This window comes from Pezoporus occidentalis, unplaced genomic scaffold (assembly GCF_034315485.1).
Source record: "Pezoporus occidentalis ecotype Australia unplaced genomic scaffold, CSIRO_AGI_Poc_V1 ctg99, whole genome shotgun sequence".
NCBI lineage: Eukaryota > Metazoa > Chordata > Aves > Psittaciformes > Psittacidae > Pezoporus > Pezoporus occidentalis.
This window is the reverse complement of record NW_026916358.1, coordinates 201,523-219,890: the sequence shown is the minus strand read 5'-3', so window position 1 is coordinate 219,890 and position 18,368 is coordinate 201,523. Positions and strand designations below refer to the sequence as shown.

Below are 18,368 nucleotides of genomic sequence, written 5' to 3'. Positions count from 1 at the left end.
CCCTGCCCCACAGCACTGTAAAGCCAGAAGAACTAGAGAGCTAAGGGCCATTTTCCCTTCTTGCATGCTCAAGAGAAGTTACTTGCAGTAAATTCACAATGTATTGTGGATGGAAATGTATGTGAAGCACAACAGAGATTTTTATACAAGTACTACCCTGTCAGCATGTATGCACCCTGTTTTATTTCTTCCTTTCCAACTACTGAAGTGCAAATGCAAAAGACTATCAATAACGAAAGAGATGGCAGAGTAAGAGAGAGAAACACCACACCAAAAAAAGAAGCCCTAATATGTGCACACATGTTCATGGAGGGGAAAAGTAGTTTTTGTACTATGCACATTGTTCATTCACCTTTAAGTTGGTCTCAGAAACACACATGAAAAGCAACTAGATAAATACAGCCTGTAACAATGTCACGTTTGATAAGAGGGCCAACTCTGCCACATCTGGAATTAATTATTCTAGGAGGCTATAAATATAGCCTAGTGCTCTCACCACTACTGGTGGAGCTACTTTTTCAGTTCTGCAGCAGACAAGCAGTCTGAAGTCCATTTGAACTGCTGCCTGATGTGGAGATTATGACCATATTTCAAAGAGCTGAGGCACAAACTACCACAGATTTCTATACCAATCCAGTGGAGGTGAGTGTCTGCAAGGTGAAGCAAGTCTAAGCCTGCTACTTACACTATTCTGAACAAACAAATAAACATCCCAGAACACAGACATGTTTTGGGGGAATACATTCCACCATAGTGGATTTCAGGGTCATTACAGACCTTTGCCTCAGTCCTAGATGAAAACTTAGCATAAAGCCAGAAGTCATATCAGACTGCTATACAAGCATATGAAGCCTTCCTGACATCAATGTCATCAGAAAGATTTACCTTCATGGACAGAAGGTGCATGAATATGGCCATTTTTTTCAGTGGGTTGAATCTAATCACTGTGGACTTGTTCTCCAAAACAGAAGAAACACTTCAACCAAATAATTCAAGAACTTCAGCACCAACATCAGGTAACATGTGTCATGTTGGCCTGTCACCAATAGCTTGGGTATTTTCTGTAGAGCTGAGCATAAGCCACTGGACTTCAATTCTAAGCAGTGTTCTTGAATAACTGGAATGAAGGCCTTGGGGTAAAGGTAACCTTACAATAACATTGAGCCAAAAAGCACAATTCACTCATATAAGCTGGTATGTGTTCTTCTTGTGGACAGTTACAGGCAAGATTTTGCACATTTTTATAAAGTACTTCTTTCTTAATAAGTAAACGCCCTCCCACCCTCCAATTAGACTGAGTCCACCAATCTGCTAGGTAACCACTAAACAGCAGGCAAAGATCCAAATGTCATGACCAGATGCAGTGTCGAGAAAAGGAATCTTGGAGATCCTTCTTGGCAAACAAGATTACAGAAACTAGAACCCTGCTGGTCAAATTTGAGCTAGTAGAATTAATTCTGACACATCTAGTTCAAGATGCCCATGCTTATCGCAGGGGGATTGGACTAAATTACCTTTGAAGGTCCCTTCCATCCCAAACTATTCTACGATTCTGTGATCTTCAAGATAACACTCAGAAAAATGACGCTAGTGATACATCCAGATGCTGTACCTACCGAGTCTTAATGAACCTAAGACCACAGCTAGCAAATGCAGTAATTGCTGCAGCTGTGGCTAGCTCATTAAATAGCAATGGGACAACCCAACATTCATCTCTATCTTTCTGCAATAAATTCTACTGTCAGACCTGAGAGCTTGAAATCTCCAAGTTTCATTGTGTTTCAGTAGGACAACAAAGCATTAGAGCTGGATTGATAAAAGAGGAAACTATATATGTCACCTAACGAATTCCAATTGGGAACTTCCTTTGATTTCTCTCAAATTCAACAGAAACATTAAGAGGCTTATCAGAGAAACATTGCGTGCATGTTTGGTCTGGACAGTGGTAGTGCTGATGCTGTCAGCATTGCTCCACTTCTGAAGAAAAACACTGCACCATTAAAGGGTTTCCAGCAAGTTGCATTCAAGGTCCAACACTGACCATGAGATTTACCCAGAAGGGAAACTTCGAGCCTGGCAAGTGAGTACATCTGTACAGTATATTGAGGACACTCAGCTTTGTCAGTCACTGGAACTAATCTGCCTCCTCACCAGTGGCAGATAGGGTCCTTTATAAAAAGCAATCAAAACAAAATGATGCAGGTGTGGAAATGGAAGGATCGAAGTACTAGGTACCAAAACAGAAACAAGAAAGAAAATACTCAAATTCTAAAGCCCAGATGTTCTCTCTGAAATATTAGTAAGGATGGAGGCCAACAGAGACTTTCTAACCTCAGCAGATTGCATAAAGAGAGCCAGAAACCTTGAAGAATGCACACAGGCTTAAAGGGAATGTACAGATGGAGAGCAACTCCAAGTGCAGCTCTTAATGCCTACCTGCAAAGGTGTACTATTCCCACAAATGCACTAATACGCAACTTTGAGAGCAGTAGGCAATCAGGTCATTCTAAGGACAGGACCACTGTTACAGATACTACACAAACAAGTATTGTTCAGCTCAGGTTTTAGGTAGGATTTCTGTAGTAAGGAGGATTTCTGTAGGATTTTTGAAGGATTTCTGTAGTAAGAACACATAAGTAGGCATTTAAGACAAGCAACATAGGAAATAACTTTTCTAAATCACATATTTACAGTCACTTTTCAATTAAGACTTCTTTTTTTTTTCCCTCTATTCCTTTATTCTAAAAGGAGCAGAAATTCTAGTACTGCAGTGGTGTAGCATCCACCTGAGGATCTCAAGTGTTTCTGCTCTCTAGAATAAGGTGCTTGCTGCATATAGCAACAAGCCTTCTCCTTAGGCGGGGGGGGGGGGGGGGGGGGGGGCTGAAGAGGGGGAGGAAAATCTTTCCCTATGGCTTTATATAATTTCAAATAGTAAATCTGTGTATTTACAGATGCATATAGTTTGCATTTGTACATATAAAAAGTGAAGAGCAAGCAAGAAGTGTTTTTTGTATTAGACTGCTTTTAAAAAAGTTTAAGGAATACTTTTTAGCCTACTTGGGTTTTTGCAACATCTCATCGCTCCTTTTTAAAATCGACCTCCTTGCCAACCCCCAGAACTTCCTGTTAACCACAACATTTGAAAGCAACTGAAAGTAAAGGTGGAAAGGGTGGGATAATGTTTAATGGGAAGGAGGGGTTTTTTGTTTGCCTTTTTTTTTTCCCCAGGTTTTGTTTTTTACAAGCAAGTGTTGTCACATCTTGTCAGAGGCCACGGCTCTGATTTTTTAGCTTTCTTCAGAGGAAGGAAAAACATCCATTTTCTGTAAAACCATACAAACTTCTCAGGCAATTTTATTTACCTTCTTGCAATTATAATGGTAACAGCAGTTTATAAAAGATTAATTTTTAAATTTCTATAACAGAACTAATAAAATTATTTTCTTACAGTATAATTTGGGTTATGTGGAGTTCTGCCAGCATGCCAACTGAGGTCTTGCAATTTTCTTGTACTCTACCAAAGTCTTATCTCTCGTCTCAATTTATGCAGTTGCAAGAGTATAGGACAGTATTTTTGTTCAGTCCTTTGTAAAATTAACTTTGCACTTATAACTGTCATGTTTTGTATCCATGATAACACTATCTACTCCTTCACCATCTTAGTGAAACACAGCTAACTTGCCTGTGAGTATTCAGCAATTACTCATCCAACACTGTCAGTTATAATGGCCCAAGAGTTTTACTGTATCTCACCCCTTTCCTCCCTTTATTAAAAGGGTAAATTATTCAAATAAACACATATGTTACTAAGCAATCTGACTGATCAGCATACGCTATTTGCATGGGCTGGGTAAAACAAAAATCAAGACTGACAAGCATAACACCCAAACAAAAACCTTTTCCCCTTAAAATTTTTAGGTATATGTTTTAAATAGTGTGAATTCAGAATTAACAATAAACTCTCATTAAAACAAGAACTGATAGTACATCATGGAAATTGCTTACAAAAATGAATGTTACATTTAAAATATTAGCAAAGGCAAACCAATACTGTGGTCAGTTAACAGTTTAGTGTTTTAATGAAACAAAAATCTATCCCCTCTCCTCAATTTGTAGACACCATTTTTTTCCTCCTCCCCCACATTTGTAGGTTAATGCTATATTTTAAGAAAGTTTTATTAGTAGTTACCTATGGATGCAAAGAAAATGATGGCAAGAAAGTCACGTATTGGTTCAATACAGGACATAATCTCCTCAGTAACCATGTGACCCTGAGAAGAGATCAGAGCTCCGGCTAAGAAGCATCCCAGCTCCATTGAAACATCCAACAGCTCTGTGATCTGTCAAGGAATAACAGAGAATCTATTGCTGTTCTCTAGCCCCAGGTGAATTTATACACCATTTCACAGTAAAATTACAAAACTACATTAAACAACGCAGGAAATTACTATGTTGTTATGCAAGATCAGTAAGCTCAGTGTAATTATTTCAGTTTTATGCAGTATTGTTTTTATACAAAAGATTGACAAACCTTTAATGTTTCCCCTCCATGTTACCTCCTTCCCCACAAAAACATAAGTGAATTTCTTAATCTACATTGTAATGCTGCATGTCACTTAAGGATAGCATCTGATTTCACACAAACAAGGAAGACTGTAACAGCTCTGGAGGCAGAATTACATAATACATGAAGCCTGTAAGAACAGTGTCTTTTCCAGCTGTCAAACACAGGGAAAAAAAATAAAAATCAAAGGCTTGTAATTTGGAAGAATAGCCTCAATTTAGCAGAAGTCCCAGGCATAAATTACATGTTATTATTGTGAACTGGACTTAAGTGTGCCTGTGTCCTTTACTGAATAGGGATGCATTTAAGCATGTGAAATAAACTGCTGAAATGAAGCCTGATACCTGTTTGAAAAGACTGCTTCATTCTTTTTTATTGTGTGAATAGGGTACTAGAAGGAAGAGATGAAACACATGCAAAGAGACGGAACTAAAAACAAAGCAACTGCTTCAGGCAATGCTCGGAACATTAAAATAAGCAAGCAGCACTTTTAGTAGGTATAAAGTATTTAAAATAATTACTTTAAAACTATGCTGCTGCAGATGGTCATCTTACTGAGAAAGCTCAATGCTATTAATATTAATAGAAGATTGGAGATTTATTTCCGTACTAATTTGGATTAAGCAACAATACACTCAAGTATGTTTATGGACAACATTCATCACATCTTGAACAGTGTTACACTGTAAGGTATGAAGCTAGAACTCAAGTGACTTGAAATTAATGGAGGAGAGCAAAAGATACAATAAACAAGTCTGCAAGCTATGCATAAAATGCCACCTAAAAATAAACCCCAGACTTTTGTGTACTGAAGTATTAATGCCCAAGTGCTCATCACGTAACTCCAATAGTCCGTAATTTATTGCAAGACATTTAAGAACACAAATGGGTTTTGTCAGCTAATGTAAATAGTTGCAGATCAGGCAAAACCAACAAAAATAACATTATAACTTTACTCTCATTTTAAAAGAAAAGGAATTTTAGCACTTTTTGCCACAATTTGAAGCTGTCAAGGTGGAAGAAAGAAATATATATTTTAAAAGGCTTCAAAATCACCAAAAGATGAATAAGATAAACAGTAACAAGTAGGAAACACTTAAGTTCTTCTACATCAACATTAGTTGTTTTAAAATTCACAACCTCTTGAGTATGATTAAAATCCAATATAGCCTCTTCAAATAAAGTTGGAATTATTTTTACTATCCAGCTATAACACACATACACTTAAGTATTATCAGCTGTAACAGAACTCCAGATCAAAACTTTTATAGCTGACATTTTAAGTATTCCCATGTACATGCTTAGGTTGCCACGTAAGATGGGATTTAGCACATTTTGTATCAGAACTGCTTGATGCTGTGGTGTTGTAAGAATCACTATTCAATCAGGGAGCAATTTAAGGGTGAAACAAACACGCTTGCTCAGAATGCATCTGACTTAACTGGAGCAAACTCTATGTCCATCTGGATTTGCTCCCACCAAATAAAACATGAATTGCCATTCCTTCACTTTATGACAAGTATGAGCTCAAGGGCCTGGTAGATAACGAGGCAGATTTTGCTATTTCTTGTCTGCTCACTAGGTACTACACAACTTAATGTCTACAAAATCTATAGGTCACTCTTAAGAAAAGTATGAAGTGAATGAGAGGCAAGAAGAAAACCAAAAATTACATAATTTTCTTAACCCTATCCCCCCTTTCTCCAGTTTGTTCTTTTGATTTATATCCAGATTTATACAGACACTCCTTTCACTATTCCCATCCTGGTCTCTGGCTGTCTACTAATAGTAGCAATAAGGCAATACACTTCCTCATATACTAAATCTGTAGCTTCAGAGTTTACTATATATAACATGTGGGTGCACACAAACACACACACACTGGAGAGGGTTTGTTTTACTGGCAAAAAGGCATTCTCAGCAAAATTCCTTAAATAAGCAAAAATTGGAAAGTATTTTGCATTTAGTATTCCCTTACTGCTTGCATCATGGTTAATATTTCGCTTTCAGCAAACAAGAGCTCTAACAATTACTAATCCCTGGGCACTGCACTGTCATTTCCTCAACTCCTACATTACAGAAAGCTTTTTCAGTCAAAATTAAATGCAATGTTTTGTCAGCTTACATGTTTTTCCCAGTACAATTTAGTTTTCAGTTGTTTTCAAAGGTCCCATTTTACTCAAATTCAGGAAGGACTGCTTTGCTTTCACTCGAATATTGGATTTTTATGTTCTAATGTTCTACCAGAGCAATAAATAAATAAATATCACTGGTATTATGTGTTCCAGTTGAATTTCCACCATTTGTTCAGCAGTTATTTTACCTATCTTTTCTAATAATGTGTACCTTACTGATAACTGTAGTCATCACAGAAGCTTAATGAACATAGTGAGCCAGTAAATATAAAGAAATTCCTGATGGAAATAAATGTATTAGAATTCCAGACTTCAGTAATTTATATCTGCCCAAGAGTAAAGAGGTGAATTCTAAGCTTGCTAAGAATTACTAAGAAGTAAAGCCTTAATGAAAATAGAAATAATTTTTAGTGATCATTCCAAAATCTCCATCTCAACTGCATTTTAATAATTAACTAGAATATTTGAGATTAAGGAAGAACTGTAATCTTTTAATTGACAAAAAAAGAGTTCATAAGCATGTTATGAGCAATTGAAAAGTATTCTAGACAAACAAGGAATGACATTCCTAATACACTGTAGGGAAACGTATGTACATTTTCTCACATAAAGTACTAACAGCTACATTTTCTTTTAATCTCTTTAGTATATAAAGTAAGCTGGCAATTTCCCTCCATTTGTGGCATCACTCCAGGTGAACCATAAGGCAGTCAAACTGGAAGACGCTTCTTCTCCACCATGTTTATGCACAGTCCTATGAACATGTAAATGTAAGTGCTAACCTTGTCAGGTCAGGTTTTATTTTTTCCCCAATTTCTTAGGAATCATTCAGCAACATAGTTTAAAAACATACCAAAACTGACCCATGTTGTCATGCAGATATCTTAGCAATTCATTATCAGAACAGTATTTTAAACAATTCTTGTAATGTTTCTGCACATACAGAATATGAAAAACCAACACTACACCAGTGAACACTCTGGCTGACTTCCAACATATTCTTCAGCTTATTGTGGTATGTATCTCAACCTAAAAGTACCAGTTTGGCCATGGATCCTAAACGGATATTTCAAACCATAAACTAAATTCGCTTATGTTGTGATTCAGGAGAACAGTTCCCCAGTTAAGAAACAAAACAAAACAAACAAAAAAAAAACCCACACAAACCACCAACAAAAAAAAAACCAAAACCAGTTCCTTTGTAACTTAAAGCTCAAAAAGGAGTTGCTTAAAGTGTAGTAATGATCTACTGAACCTTTGTTTCTGCTGACAATGTGATACATACATGACCGAAAGATGTACAACTGTGTCTGAGAGTCAACTGTACTTTTATAGGATTTGCACTTGCCACAATCCCCCTACCTAATCTGCCTAACCAGTTCAGGGACAAAAGGGAGGGGAATTCCAGTTACCTCTGAGAATACATGGGAACAGAAAGAGGCATCTTCAGCTCCAAACCTTGGTAAAATATCTTACATCTGAAATTGGTTACATCTCTTTTACTCTAATTTAGTTTATTGAGACAACCTGTTTCAGATTTAATGAGTTGCAATATGTCTCTCAGGTTTTCTAAATGAAGCACAGAGTCAGCTTTGGTTAAGACCACTAAAATATGCACTCACTTTACAAAGTGAAAAGCTCTTTTAGAATTACACCAGTATGGAAAATTCTGTGTTTGCACATAATTACACAAACTCAGTCAGTATTTAGGCCTAGGTTTTCCACGGAAAAAGATCTTTGCAGGAGCCTATGCAGTTCAGTTGTTTTCCTACCTGACACCCAAAAGCCTAAATTTATCCTTTACAAATACATGCATCATTTTTTCAAATAAGATTGCCATCCCTCATCCTATGTTTTTATTCCTGACATAATGCAGCATCTATGCTATATAGCAGTTAAGATTTATTTTCCAGAAGAATTTTTTGTTGAGCTGTTCTACTGGACAACCAAATACATTTTTGTTTTGCGTTGTTTTTTTTCAGTATTATTTTTCTTTAAGCCTTTGCGCTCAAACCACAACTGGTAGCATAACCGTAATGGATGTATCAGTGTCACGGAATATCAAGCATCTCAGCTGGTTTACTGAGGTTGCATGCAGTATCTTTTGTACTGTTCCTTTTGATACATTATTTATCAAGTTTAAAAGGAAAGTTGTTTTCACTCGAAGTACACAAAATATTTATTCCCCCACAAACGCTTCCCATGCTGAAGCAGCATTCTGGTTTTGCAGTATGAGTTTCATACACTCAAACATATTCTCCCACCTTATATATGTTAAAGTCAGTAGAGAAACTCCTTATACATTTGATAGGTGATTTGGCCACAATACACCCAATTCAATCAGATGAGTCTATGTAGGCCATATTTTTAATGAAAGCAAGGCTGCTTCTAGATACCGTGATATTTTATGCAACTTCTGTGGTTTGGTTGTTGTTTTTTATTCAAGTTGTTATACAAATGTTATATCTGCTTGTTAGAAAGTAAAAACTAGTTTTGTTAATTCTCTTATTATATGGCACATTTGGAATATGAATAGGTGTTTAAAGGGATGGCATTTTTCATGTATGCAGAAGAAATCAATGAATTGTAAAGCTGTGCTCCCACTAACTTCTTTCTTAACTTTCTCCCTGAAGGAGGTGAACTTTCTTTGTTGGACCTGTAATAAAGTAAATACCCCTATGAAAAAAAAGTGCAGGAACGTTGTGGGATATTTTTTCCTCAGAAATTCTCAGAGGACATAACAGTCTGCACATCCAGGATAATGGAGTTTCAAACCCACAACATTATTAGTGACCATCACATTCTGTTCTCCAGCAAAATAGTTTTTCAGAGGGCTGAAACATGAGATAAAAACAAACAGAAAGAAAATCCAGATGAAAATGAACCAAACACAAAAGGGTATCAGAATCTGTGAATCTTAAGGCATTTCTCTACTTTCTCAGCTTCATTCCAAATTGTTATACTCCCACAGAAAATTATTTCATAATAAAAACCACATTGAAAATTTGCTATTGAAAAGAATCTTACAAGCAAATGTCACAATCGGGCACTATCAGTATCTCAAAAACCATCCTAAATTATTTTCAGAAACACACAAAGTAGCCAAAATTAAAACTGAAATCACAATTCTTTAATTGGCTTAAGTTGCCAGCAGAAGTACAGCTGACTGACATTCAAATTTTATTTCTTCTTACTCATCTATGCTGTAATGTATGAATCATCTGTGCATTTGGGGTTTGTTTAAAAACATTTTAAAACCAAATAATTGGCTACAGAGGTACATGGATACCCAACAGTAATTGTGATGGCTTTTGTGATACTGATGCAGTCAGCTACTGCATGTATCAGGATATTTTATTAATTTAAAAGATTACCGTTAACATAAGGAAGATGAATGCAGTTATTCCTAGGATGAGGATTTCTTTATTCCCTTTGCTTTCTGCATGCAACTTGCGATAATATGGTCCTATGAGGTAAGTCTTTATAACAAGACATGTAAGAAAAACAGCAGCCAGAGAAAAGAGAATTTGGCCAATCAGTATCAGTATTCTCAGTACTTCCTTGAAAATGCTGGAAGAGAAGAACAAACAAAACATTTCTTTCAAGTGCTCTCATGCCTCCCAATCAATTCCCCTTAAGTGAAAAGATCTAATTCCACAGATGTTCAAAACTGAGTAGGTACAGCAAGTATTTGGATACATTAGTAAACAAGATGAATACTAAATCTGCCAAGTGCCCAGCAACCTCTTTTACAGCCCAGAATTTACTTTTTTTTGTTGACTGATCATCAAGGTAAGCTATCAGGCTCAGTAACAGTACTGCATAGTCTTTGACAAAGATATGTCTTAAGGCAGTAAAGTAACTGAAGAAATTATTTTTTTACAATAACAAACTTTTCACTACAGATTTCAAGTACTAGACAGGACTAAGGCAGCTAAAGCAGAAAGAATATCCTCATGCAACATGACAAGTACAAATAGTAAAGGGAACCTGTAGAACAGAGTGCATATTTTTCATGAAACTGACATTAACTGTAGCACTTATTCATATTGGCAATCTACATACTCACTGGAAGGGGTGGGGGGAAGATATGTACAGTATTTTTTTGTTTTACCTGGAATATGTGCTCACTCCTACTTGAATAAGTGTAGGCATGACAGCTATAAATAAACCAAGCTGCACATCCTGCATCACCAACATTCCAAGTAGTACGCTGCTGTAGTCAATATCCCCTGTACACCAGCAAAGCAGTCATGGAAACAGTCATCAGAATCTATGCATGCTTGCAGTGCTCAGAAACTTAGAAATAGCTTAATCAAATGGAGGCTAAGTGTAGTTCTCAGTGGGTTGATATAATTCAAAGCATTCTGTTTGGCTCCCCCCCCCCCAGTAAATTGTTTAAAACATTTAGAAAGAAAATATTTGTAAAGACATTAAAATATTATAAAGAATAATGAAATATATTAATGGGAAGCTTGTGTTACACAATAAAAGTATAGACTTTGCTTAGCAGTTAAGCACTAGCTATTCATTTACTGGGACTCCTTTCATGAAAATATACAATCTTTAGACTAACAGACACATGTAAGACCCAGCATGCATAAAGTATACACTTTGCATCTAGGCATTAGAATACAAATATTCTAAGGAGTGGGAAGAACTTCAATGCATTATCTGTTAGGGAGGTTTACATGGAAGAAAGCAGGATGGCAAAACTGTTGAAAGAAACAATTAGAAGTCCTTGAGAAGCTAGCAATATGGTACTTCTCTGAAGAGCTGTTCGCTATGAAAGATTCCCTGCACTGGTCTTAGTTTGCTGAAGAAGGATGTGAATTATTTCAGTTAGCCTTTCTGCCCTGATCTGATGACAGACAGGTTACCATGCTCTTAAAAAGCATAAGGAATCCATGAAACCCCTAATCAAGTCAAATCTTAACATGGAGAGTACTAATTGGGCCACACTATCTTTCTCCAAAGATGACACCTCATAAAAAAAAAATACACAACACTGGTCAGTGTTAAAGGATGACAATCACTTGTAAACCAGACCTAACAGTGGTTTTTGTTTTGTTTCATTTTTAACCAGTTTCTCATAATATTACACTACAACAGTCCCTATTTAAAATTATACCTACCTTCTTTATCACCTCGAACACTACCTGCAAGAAATCTTGACACCAATGGAGTGCTTGATAAAGATAAACAAGTGGAAATGAAGACACTTTGTGTTGGTCTAATTTGGAGCAGATGTCCCCATAGCAGACCAAAGGCAATCATCAAAACCGTCATATAGCAGGGTCCTTGCAAAGATATTTTCCATACCTTGGGAAAAAAACAAGTTCTTATAAGAAAGACTGATCACACTTTTCTCACTGATAAGTTACAGTGATTTTCAGCGCAAATAAGCAGTGATTTGGGGCTGCAGTGCTGGGCCACAGAAGTAACAGGTTGTCATCTTATCTACGAGGCATAATAACTTCAGTTATTAGTTACTGTGCCTCATAGATACGCTAATGAACCAGAAGACTCATAACCAGAAATTAGGTAAGTTTTCCAGAGCTCACAGACAAATTAAAGGCCAAAGGTCCAGTATGGGTTCAAATGTATTGAACTCATCAAATGGAAAGCAAGTTACTTGATGTGATTCCAGGGTGGGGAAAAAAAGGTAACAGCAAAGACCATCAACAGTACCAGCAGCCCACTCCACTCTAGTGTGCATATAATTCCCAGGTAGCAATTTACATACTAAAGTTTAGGAACCCTCAAATTACATCAGTATTATCAGCACTGTTCCCAGGCTGGAAGTCAAAACACAGTGCTGCACCAGCTACCAAGAAGGAGAAAAATTGACTGCTACTACTAAACTCAGGACAACTTTAGATGGACTAGAAACAGATCAAGCTGATTAAATTTTAACACTCTTCAATTAAAGCTTTTATGAACTCACAACCATCAGTTTAGGAACAAGTCACATGATGCAAAAAAACTCTTTACAATACATACAGTCTTCACGTATTTTGCAGCAGTATTTTCCATTATTAAAATCTAGGTCGTTCATGAGATAACTCTTTTTTAATTAAGACCAAAAGAAAATTGTAACTTTTTGCTGAATCCTGATGGCCACATCATGTAATATTCCAGACTGCGCTAACGCACTTGCAGAATCAGTTTATCAGCCAGTACAGCATGTATCATTAAATCAAAATGCAGTACTTGACTGAATTTTTTTTACAACAGGACAGGCAAATGTCACTGGATATTCTGTAACAGCAACTGCATGCTAAAACAAAGCAGAAATGGATTGCTATAAATTGTGTAAGATTTTTCTAGTAATCAAAAACCATTTTACTAAATGAAGAGAAATAGCAAAGAGGTTTTTTTGAAGACACTGAACAAATAATGTGTTCTGTTCTTTCCAAAGAGTCAAAGAGCACAAGCAAGAACCATATTTGTCTTTTCAAAAATGTGCAAAAGAACACCAGTATATTATAGGAAGAGTGTAAAATCCTGAAAGATAACTGACGAATAGTAGCAATTAAATCCTGTAATACGGAGGTATTATACAAAAATACCTTTCTTAATCTTTCAGGAGAAAACTCCAGACCAACTAGAAAGAGAGTGAAGAATACACCGAACTCTCCTAATGTCTCCACCTGTACAATAGACTTAAATAACAAAAAAACAACAACAAAAAAAAATCAGTGCACAGCAGTCTACTTGTAATACAAATTTTAAGTCCATTTATAAAACAAATAGTTTATTCTATATCCATTGTTAGTTCAGTTGCTGGTTATGTGACATCAGAAGTCCCCTCAACATCTTTAGGGTTCAAACATTTTTCCCCCAACACCTGGCTGCTACTAGTTAATTTGGTTGGACAGTGCTAGTCACCCTAAATGCACATACATTGATCCAGGTAAGCTTGCTTGCTTGGTGAAAATAAATAGGTTACAGTTCATGCATATACTATTTAACCCCCAGTGTTTGCATTCCAGAAGTTACTTTATTAGTCTATTGGTATAATCATTCTGCTAGACTGTAGCTGCCGTTCTGCTATTCATCCTAGAGACTCCATGCACAAGTCTCTCAGACCAGTACAACTATCAGCCTTTGCACTTCAGCAAAAAGGGTGCAACAGCAAGAAAAGTGGTTGTCTTCCTCTTCACAACAGAAAAATGGGGCTGCATCTGGCTAGCAACCAGACCAGTGGTGTTCCTCAGGGTTCAATTCTTGGGCCAGTCCTGTTTGATATATTTAGCAATGATCTGGATGCAGGAGTTGAGTGCACTGTTAGCAAGTTTGATAATACCAAACTGGGAGATGCTGTTGACTCTCTTGAGGGACAGGAGATCTAGATAGATTGGAGCATTGGGCAATGATTAACAAGAGGAAATTTAACAAGTTCAAATGCTGGACTCTGCACCTAGAATGAAGTAGTGCCAGGCAGAAGTATAAGCTGTGAGAGGGGTGGCTGGAGAGCAACCCTGCAGCAGAAGATCTGGGGGTGCTGGTAGACAGCAAGCTCAGTATGATCAGCAGGGTGCCCCGGCAGCCAGGGGGCAAACCACATCCTGAGGTGCATCAAACACAGCATGACCAGCTGGTCAAAAGAGGTAATTATCCTGCTGTATTCAGTGCTGGTGCAGCCTCTTCTTGGGTACTGTGGGCAGTTCAGAGTCCCCCTGTTGAAGGAAGAGGTGAAGGTCCTTGAATGTGTTCAGAAGAGGGCAACACAGCTGGTGAGAGGGCTGGAAGGAATGTCCTGTGAGGAGCAGACGAGGACTCTGGGTTTGTCTAGTTTGGAGAAAAGGAGGCTGATGGGTGACTTCCCTACTCTCCACAGCTTCTGGAGGAGATGTGCAAAGGAAGGTACCAAGCTCTTTTCCTAGGATCCAATAAAAAGACTTGTGAAAATGGCTCAGAACTGCACCAAGGGAGGTTCAGACTGGACATGAGGAAGCACTTCTTTACCGAGAGGGTGGTCAAAGCCCCTGGAACAGGCTTCCTAGAAAGGCAGTCAGTATGCCAAGCCTGGCAGTGTTTAAGAGGCATCTGGACCTTTGCATGCTTTAACTTTTGGTCAGCCCTGAGTTGTTGAGGAAGTTGGGCTAGATGATCACTGCATATCCCTTCCAACTGAAATAGTCTATTCTATTTTAAAACCCTAACACTTCTTTTCAATGTATTTACAGTCCAGAGCAGAAGAGGACAGGATCCATCATCAATAAAAAAAGTGGAGATGGAAACTATCTTCCCTGCCAGATTAGCATCTGGCTGCCCCCTCAGTTCCTCTGACATTCAACATTTTTAAGACACATATAACTTAACCAGACATTACCATGCAACCTTAACGTGCTGTTTTGCCTGCTGGCTTAAAAATCTGTTAATGCACACCAGACCACTAATCAAAACATGTGCAATGTCTCACCAACCACAGCCCACTGCTTCACATGAGTTTGTAATCAGGGTACACGTGACAGAGCTAAAAAGGTTCATGAGACTTCAGGAATGTGAGCAGGGGACAGGCAAAGAACTAAGGTGACTAGGATGGATGAAAGAGATACAGAGATGCAAAGCAACACTCTAGGAAGCCAAGCTATCCTACTCAGGGAATTACTTGTTTTAAACACTTCCTCCACTGCTAACACTTTAATGTGTTAAATATTTAAATAATTTAAATATTTAAATAATTTGGCTCTTAGATGTGATGCTTTATGATTAAAGACAAAAAGAAAACAAACAAGAAAACCCCACAACACATAACCTACAGCTTTCACTTTCAACAACTACTTATGTCATGATTATATAAGAGAAAAAAATTGAAAACAAAAAGTGATTTGAAGACCTTTAAGTTTTAAGGCCTCCTTTTACAAAGGTCCAGGTTTGGGGATTTGTTTTAAATACATCTGAGTTTGGCAATATCATATTCTTTTAAATCTACTTTTAAAGATTTCAACAAATGAAATCACTCAAGAAGCTACTTGCATACTTACCTTTATACTATTTAGTCCTGATGGTCCCAGGAGTACTCCACAGATGATATACCCAAACATGGTTGGCAGTCCTATTGTTGTGCACAGCCAGCCACATGGCAAAGACAACATTCCTATTGTCACAATATCCTAAATATGCAAGATTTACAAATGCATTAATATAAAACACAAATCTGTGATGAAATTAAAGTGGTTTTTTTTATCCTTTTATTTCAAAGGATAAATAGCACTGTAAAATTAAACATAGAATACTGCCCGTGAGAAGAAAACACAACTTTAGTAAACTAACCTGAACACTTTGCTGTAGGTGTAAACACTGCGGTTTTGCAGATGAAGCATCAGAGGTACTGACCTTCAGTAATTGGTAGCTTTGGGGTTTATTATCAATTACTAAGTATTTTAAATACATTAGAGAAAGTATAGAGTTTCCTGGGGAATTGTGGGGGGAAAGCCACTTTGCATTGAAATAAAATGGTGAAACATCCATTTTGGTTTGAATTAAAAAAAAAAAATCCAAATAAAGTTATTCTTTATGAAGCACAAATACCACAAAAACCCATGTCCATGCAGCTTCCTGCATCCCTTTTCTTCCATGCAAGGCATTAAGAGGTAAATTCTTTCTAGTGACAACATGGAAGCGGCTTATCAGGCACAGCAGTAGCTTGTTTTAATACTGCAGTCCAGGAAGAGGGATGGTGCCCCAAAGGTGCAACAAGTTAAACCAAATAAACCCAGAAATGATTCATGCAGCATTACTATGAGTCTTGAGGAGACTGTACTAGAAGTAGGGAATGCACTGGCCAGATCACCAGTAGACAGGGGAATCATGAATGTTAGGATAACTTTAGAGGGAAAAAAATGCTAAAACTGTATTCAATCCAACCAAGCAGTATTGGCATCAAACTAGTGGGACTAAATCTTACCAAAATGAATGACAAGAATGTCTCTAAAATTATTACCTTTATGAAATGATGATCAGCACGAGGAATGGTTGAATCTCTGGGCTTGGTAAGAATATACTGATTGTTCTGGGAATCAATAAGCATGCTAAGCCCTAAGTCATCCTCTACTTCTCTTTTTGAAGTATTGCTTTTGGAGTTGGCTTCATCTTCTTCCACCCTTAAAACTGCTTCAAAGTTTACACCTCTTACCTGTAAGAAAAAGGAATGGGGAGCAACAAGGGGGGCTGTCAACGAAGTATACAGTAAAAAGGGAAAGATTATTAGCTGTGCTTAAGTTGCTCTAGAACTTGCTGACACCAACTAGAAATACTGCAGTTTCTTCTTAGAGAATTCTTTCAGTCACTTTATCAAAACTTGATGCCCATAACTGAAAAGGTTATAATTTGGTTTACATTTTAAAACCAAAATTTTTTCCAGACCTCTTTAGCCAAGTTGTCCAACCAAAAACTGCAAAGACAGGATTTCACAGCTGTAAAATTGCAAACCAGGATTTCCAATTGCATCCAACCTAAAATGTTTGTGGGGTTGTTTTGGGGTTGTTTTTTTTTAGTGCTTTAACACATTTAGAACACAAAAGGTTTGCTTAAAAAATGATTTTGTTCAAGAGAATAAAATGTTACAATGAGATTACAAAGTGATATTCAGTTCACAAAAATCTGAATTGACTGTGTTCCAAGTCAAGGAAAAGTCACTCTCCTGTAAATTTTAAGAAGAGAATAAGAAGATTTTATCTAGGTCTGTCTTCACTGCTTGGAATTACAAAGTGGAATACACTAGGATGACTTCATTATTCACTGTATTTTTAATAAGGTAGATTTTACAAATATTCAGAAACACTTAAGGCTGTTATTTCTCTTAGACTCCAGTAAAGAGAGTAGGTTGCTGTCATTGCTGTGACTGACTACAAAACATTCAATTTTTCTGGATTGCTGTATTTTGCCCAAGCAGCTCCCCAATTTAATGACAAAGTGCATTCACATAAGACATCTATAAAACAGGCTTCTGTTTTCCTTTACTGATTCCCCAGCACATTTCCCGTAATTGTTCAAATAAATACTGCATTTTCAACATTTAACCTGCAATTTTTACCCTTTTCTTCTACTCCTTACATTTTTGTGTATGTATATAATTAAAGGAAAACTTTTATCATGGGAATGACCTCTTCCCCTGGTTTTGTACATCATGCAGTATGATAGGCCTCTAAAGAACTTGAAGTCACTAAGAATCAAACAGAGGGGGGGAAAAAATAATTTGAAACAAATTATGAAGCTTGCATTAGCAGTCCAGAAAGCAAACTGTATCCTGGACTGCATCAAAAGGAGCATGACCAGTAGGTCATAGGAGGTGATCCTGCCCCTCTACTCTGCTCTCATGAGACCTCACCTGGAGTACTGTGTGCAGTCCTGGTGTCCTCAACATAAAAAGGACATGGAACTATTGGAAAAAGTCCAGAGGAGGGCCACAAAGATGATCAGGGGACTGGAGCACCTCCCGTATGAAAATAGGCTGAGAAAGTTGGGGCTGTTCAGCCTGGAGAAGATAAGGCTGCATGGAGACCTAATAGCAGCCTTCCAGTATCCAAAGGGGGACTATAAGGATGCTGGGGAGGGACTCTTCATTAGAGACTGTAGTGATAGGACAAGGGGTAACGGGTTAAAACTTAAACAGGGGAAGTTTAGATTGGATATAAGGAGGAAATTCTTTCCTGTTA

At 37.3% G+C, this 18,368-nt stretch overlaps 1 protein-coding gene across 3 annotated transcripts in view; it reads right to left on the bottom strand.

Moving 5' to 3' along the window:
- TMCO3 (transmembrane and coiled-coil domains 3) overlaps positions 1-18,368 on the bottom strand; it is a 40,928-nt gene that overhangs the window by 8,566 nt on the left and 13,994 nt on the right. For 2 of the 3 annotated variants that reach the window (XR_009962437.1, XM_062606957.1), the window contains exons 5-11: positions 16,655-16,846; positions 15,696-15,824; positions 13,275-13,367; positions 11,838-12,024; positions 10,817-10,934; positions 10,077-10,272; positions 4,193-4,343 (exon numbers count right to left, since the gene is read on the bottom strand). Coding sequence is in view for 1 of the 3 variants with exons in the window: in XM_062606957.1 (XP_062462941.1) it covers positions 4,193-4,343; positions 10,077-10,272; positions 10,817-10,934; positions 11,838-12,024; positions 13,275-13,367; positions 15,696-15,824; positions 16,655-16,846 (1,066 nt within the window). In the remaining 2 variants the exon portion in view is untranslated. The remainder of the gene's footprint in view (positions 1-4,192; positions 4,344-10,076; positions 10,273-10,816; positions 10,935-11,837; positions 12,025-13,274; positions 13,368-15,695; positions 15,825-16,654; positions 16,847-18,368) is intronic. The other variant, XR_009962438.1, reaches the window with a different exon arrangement.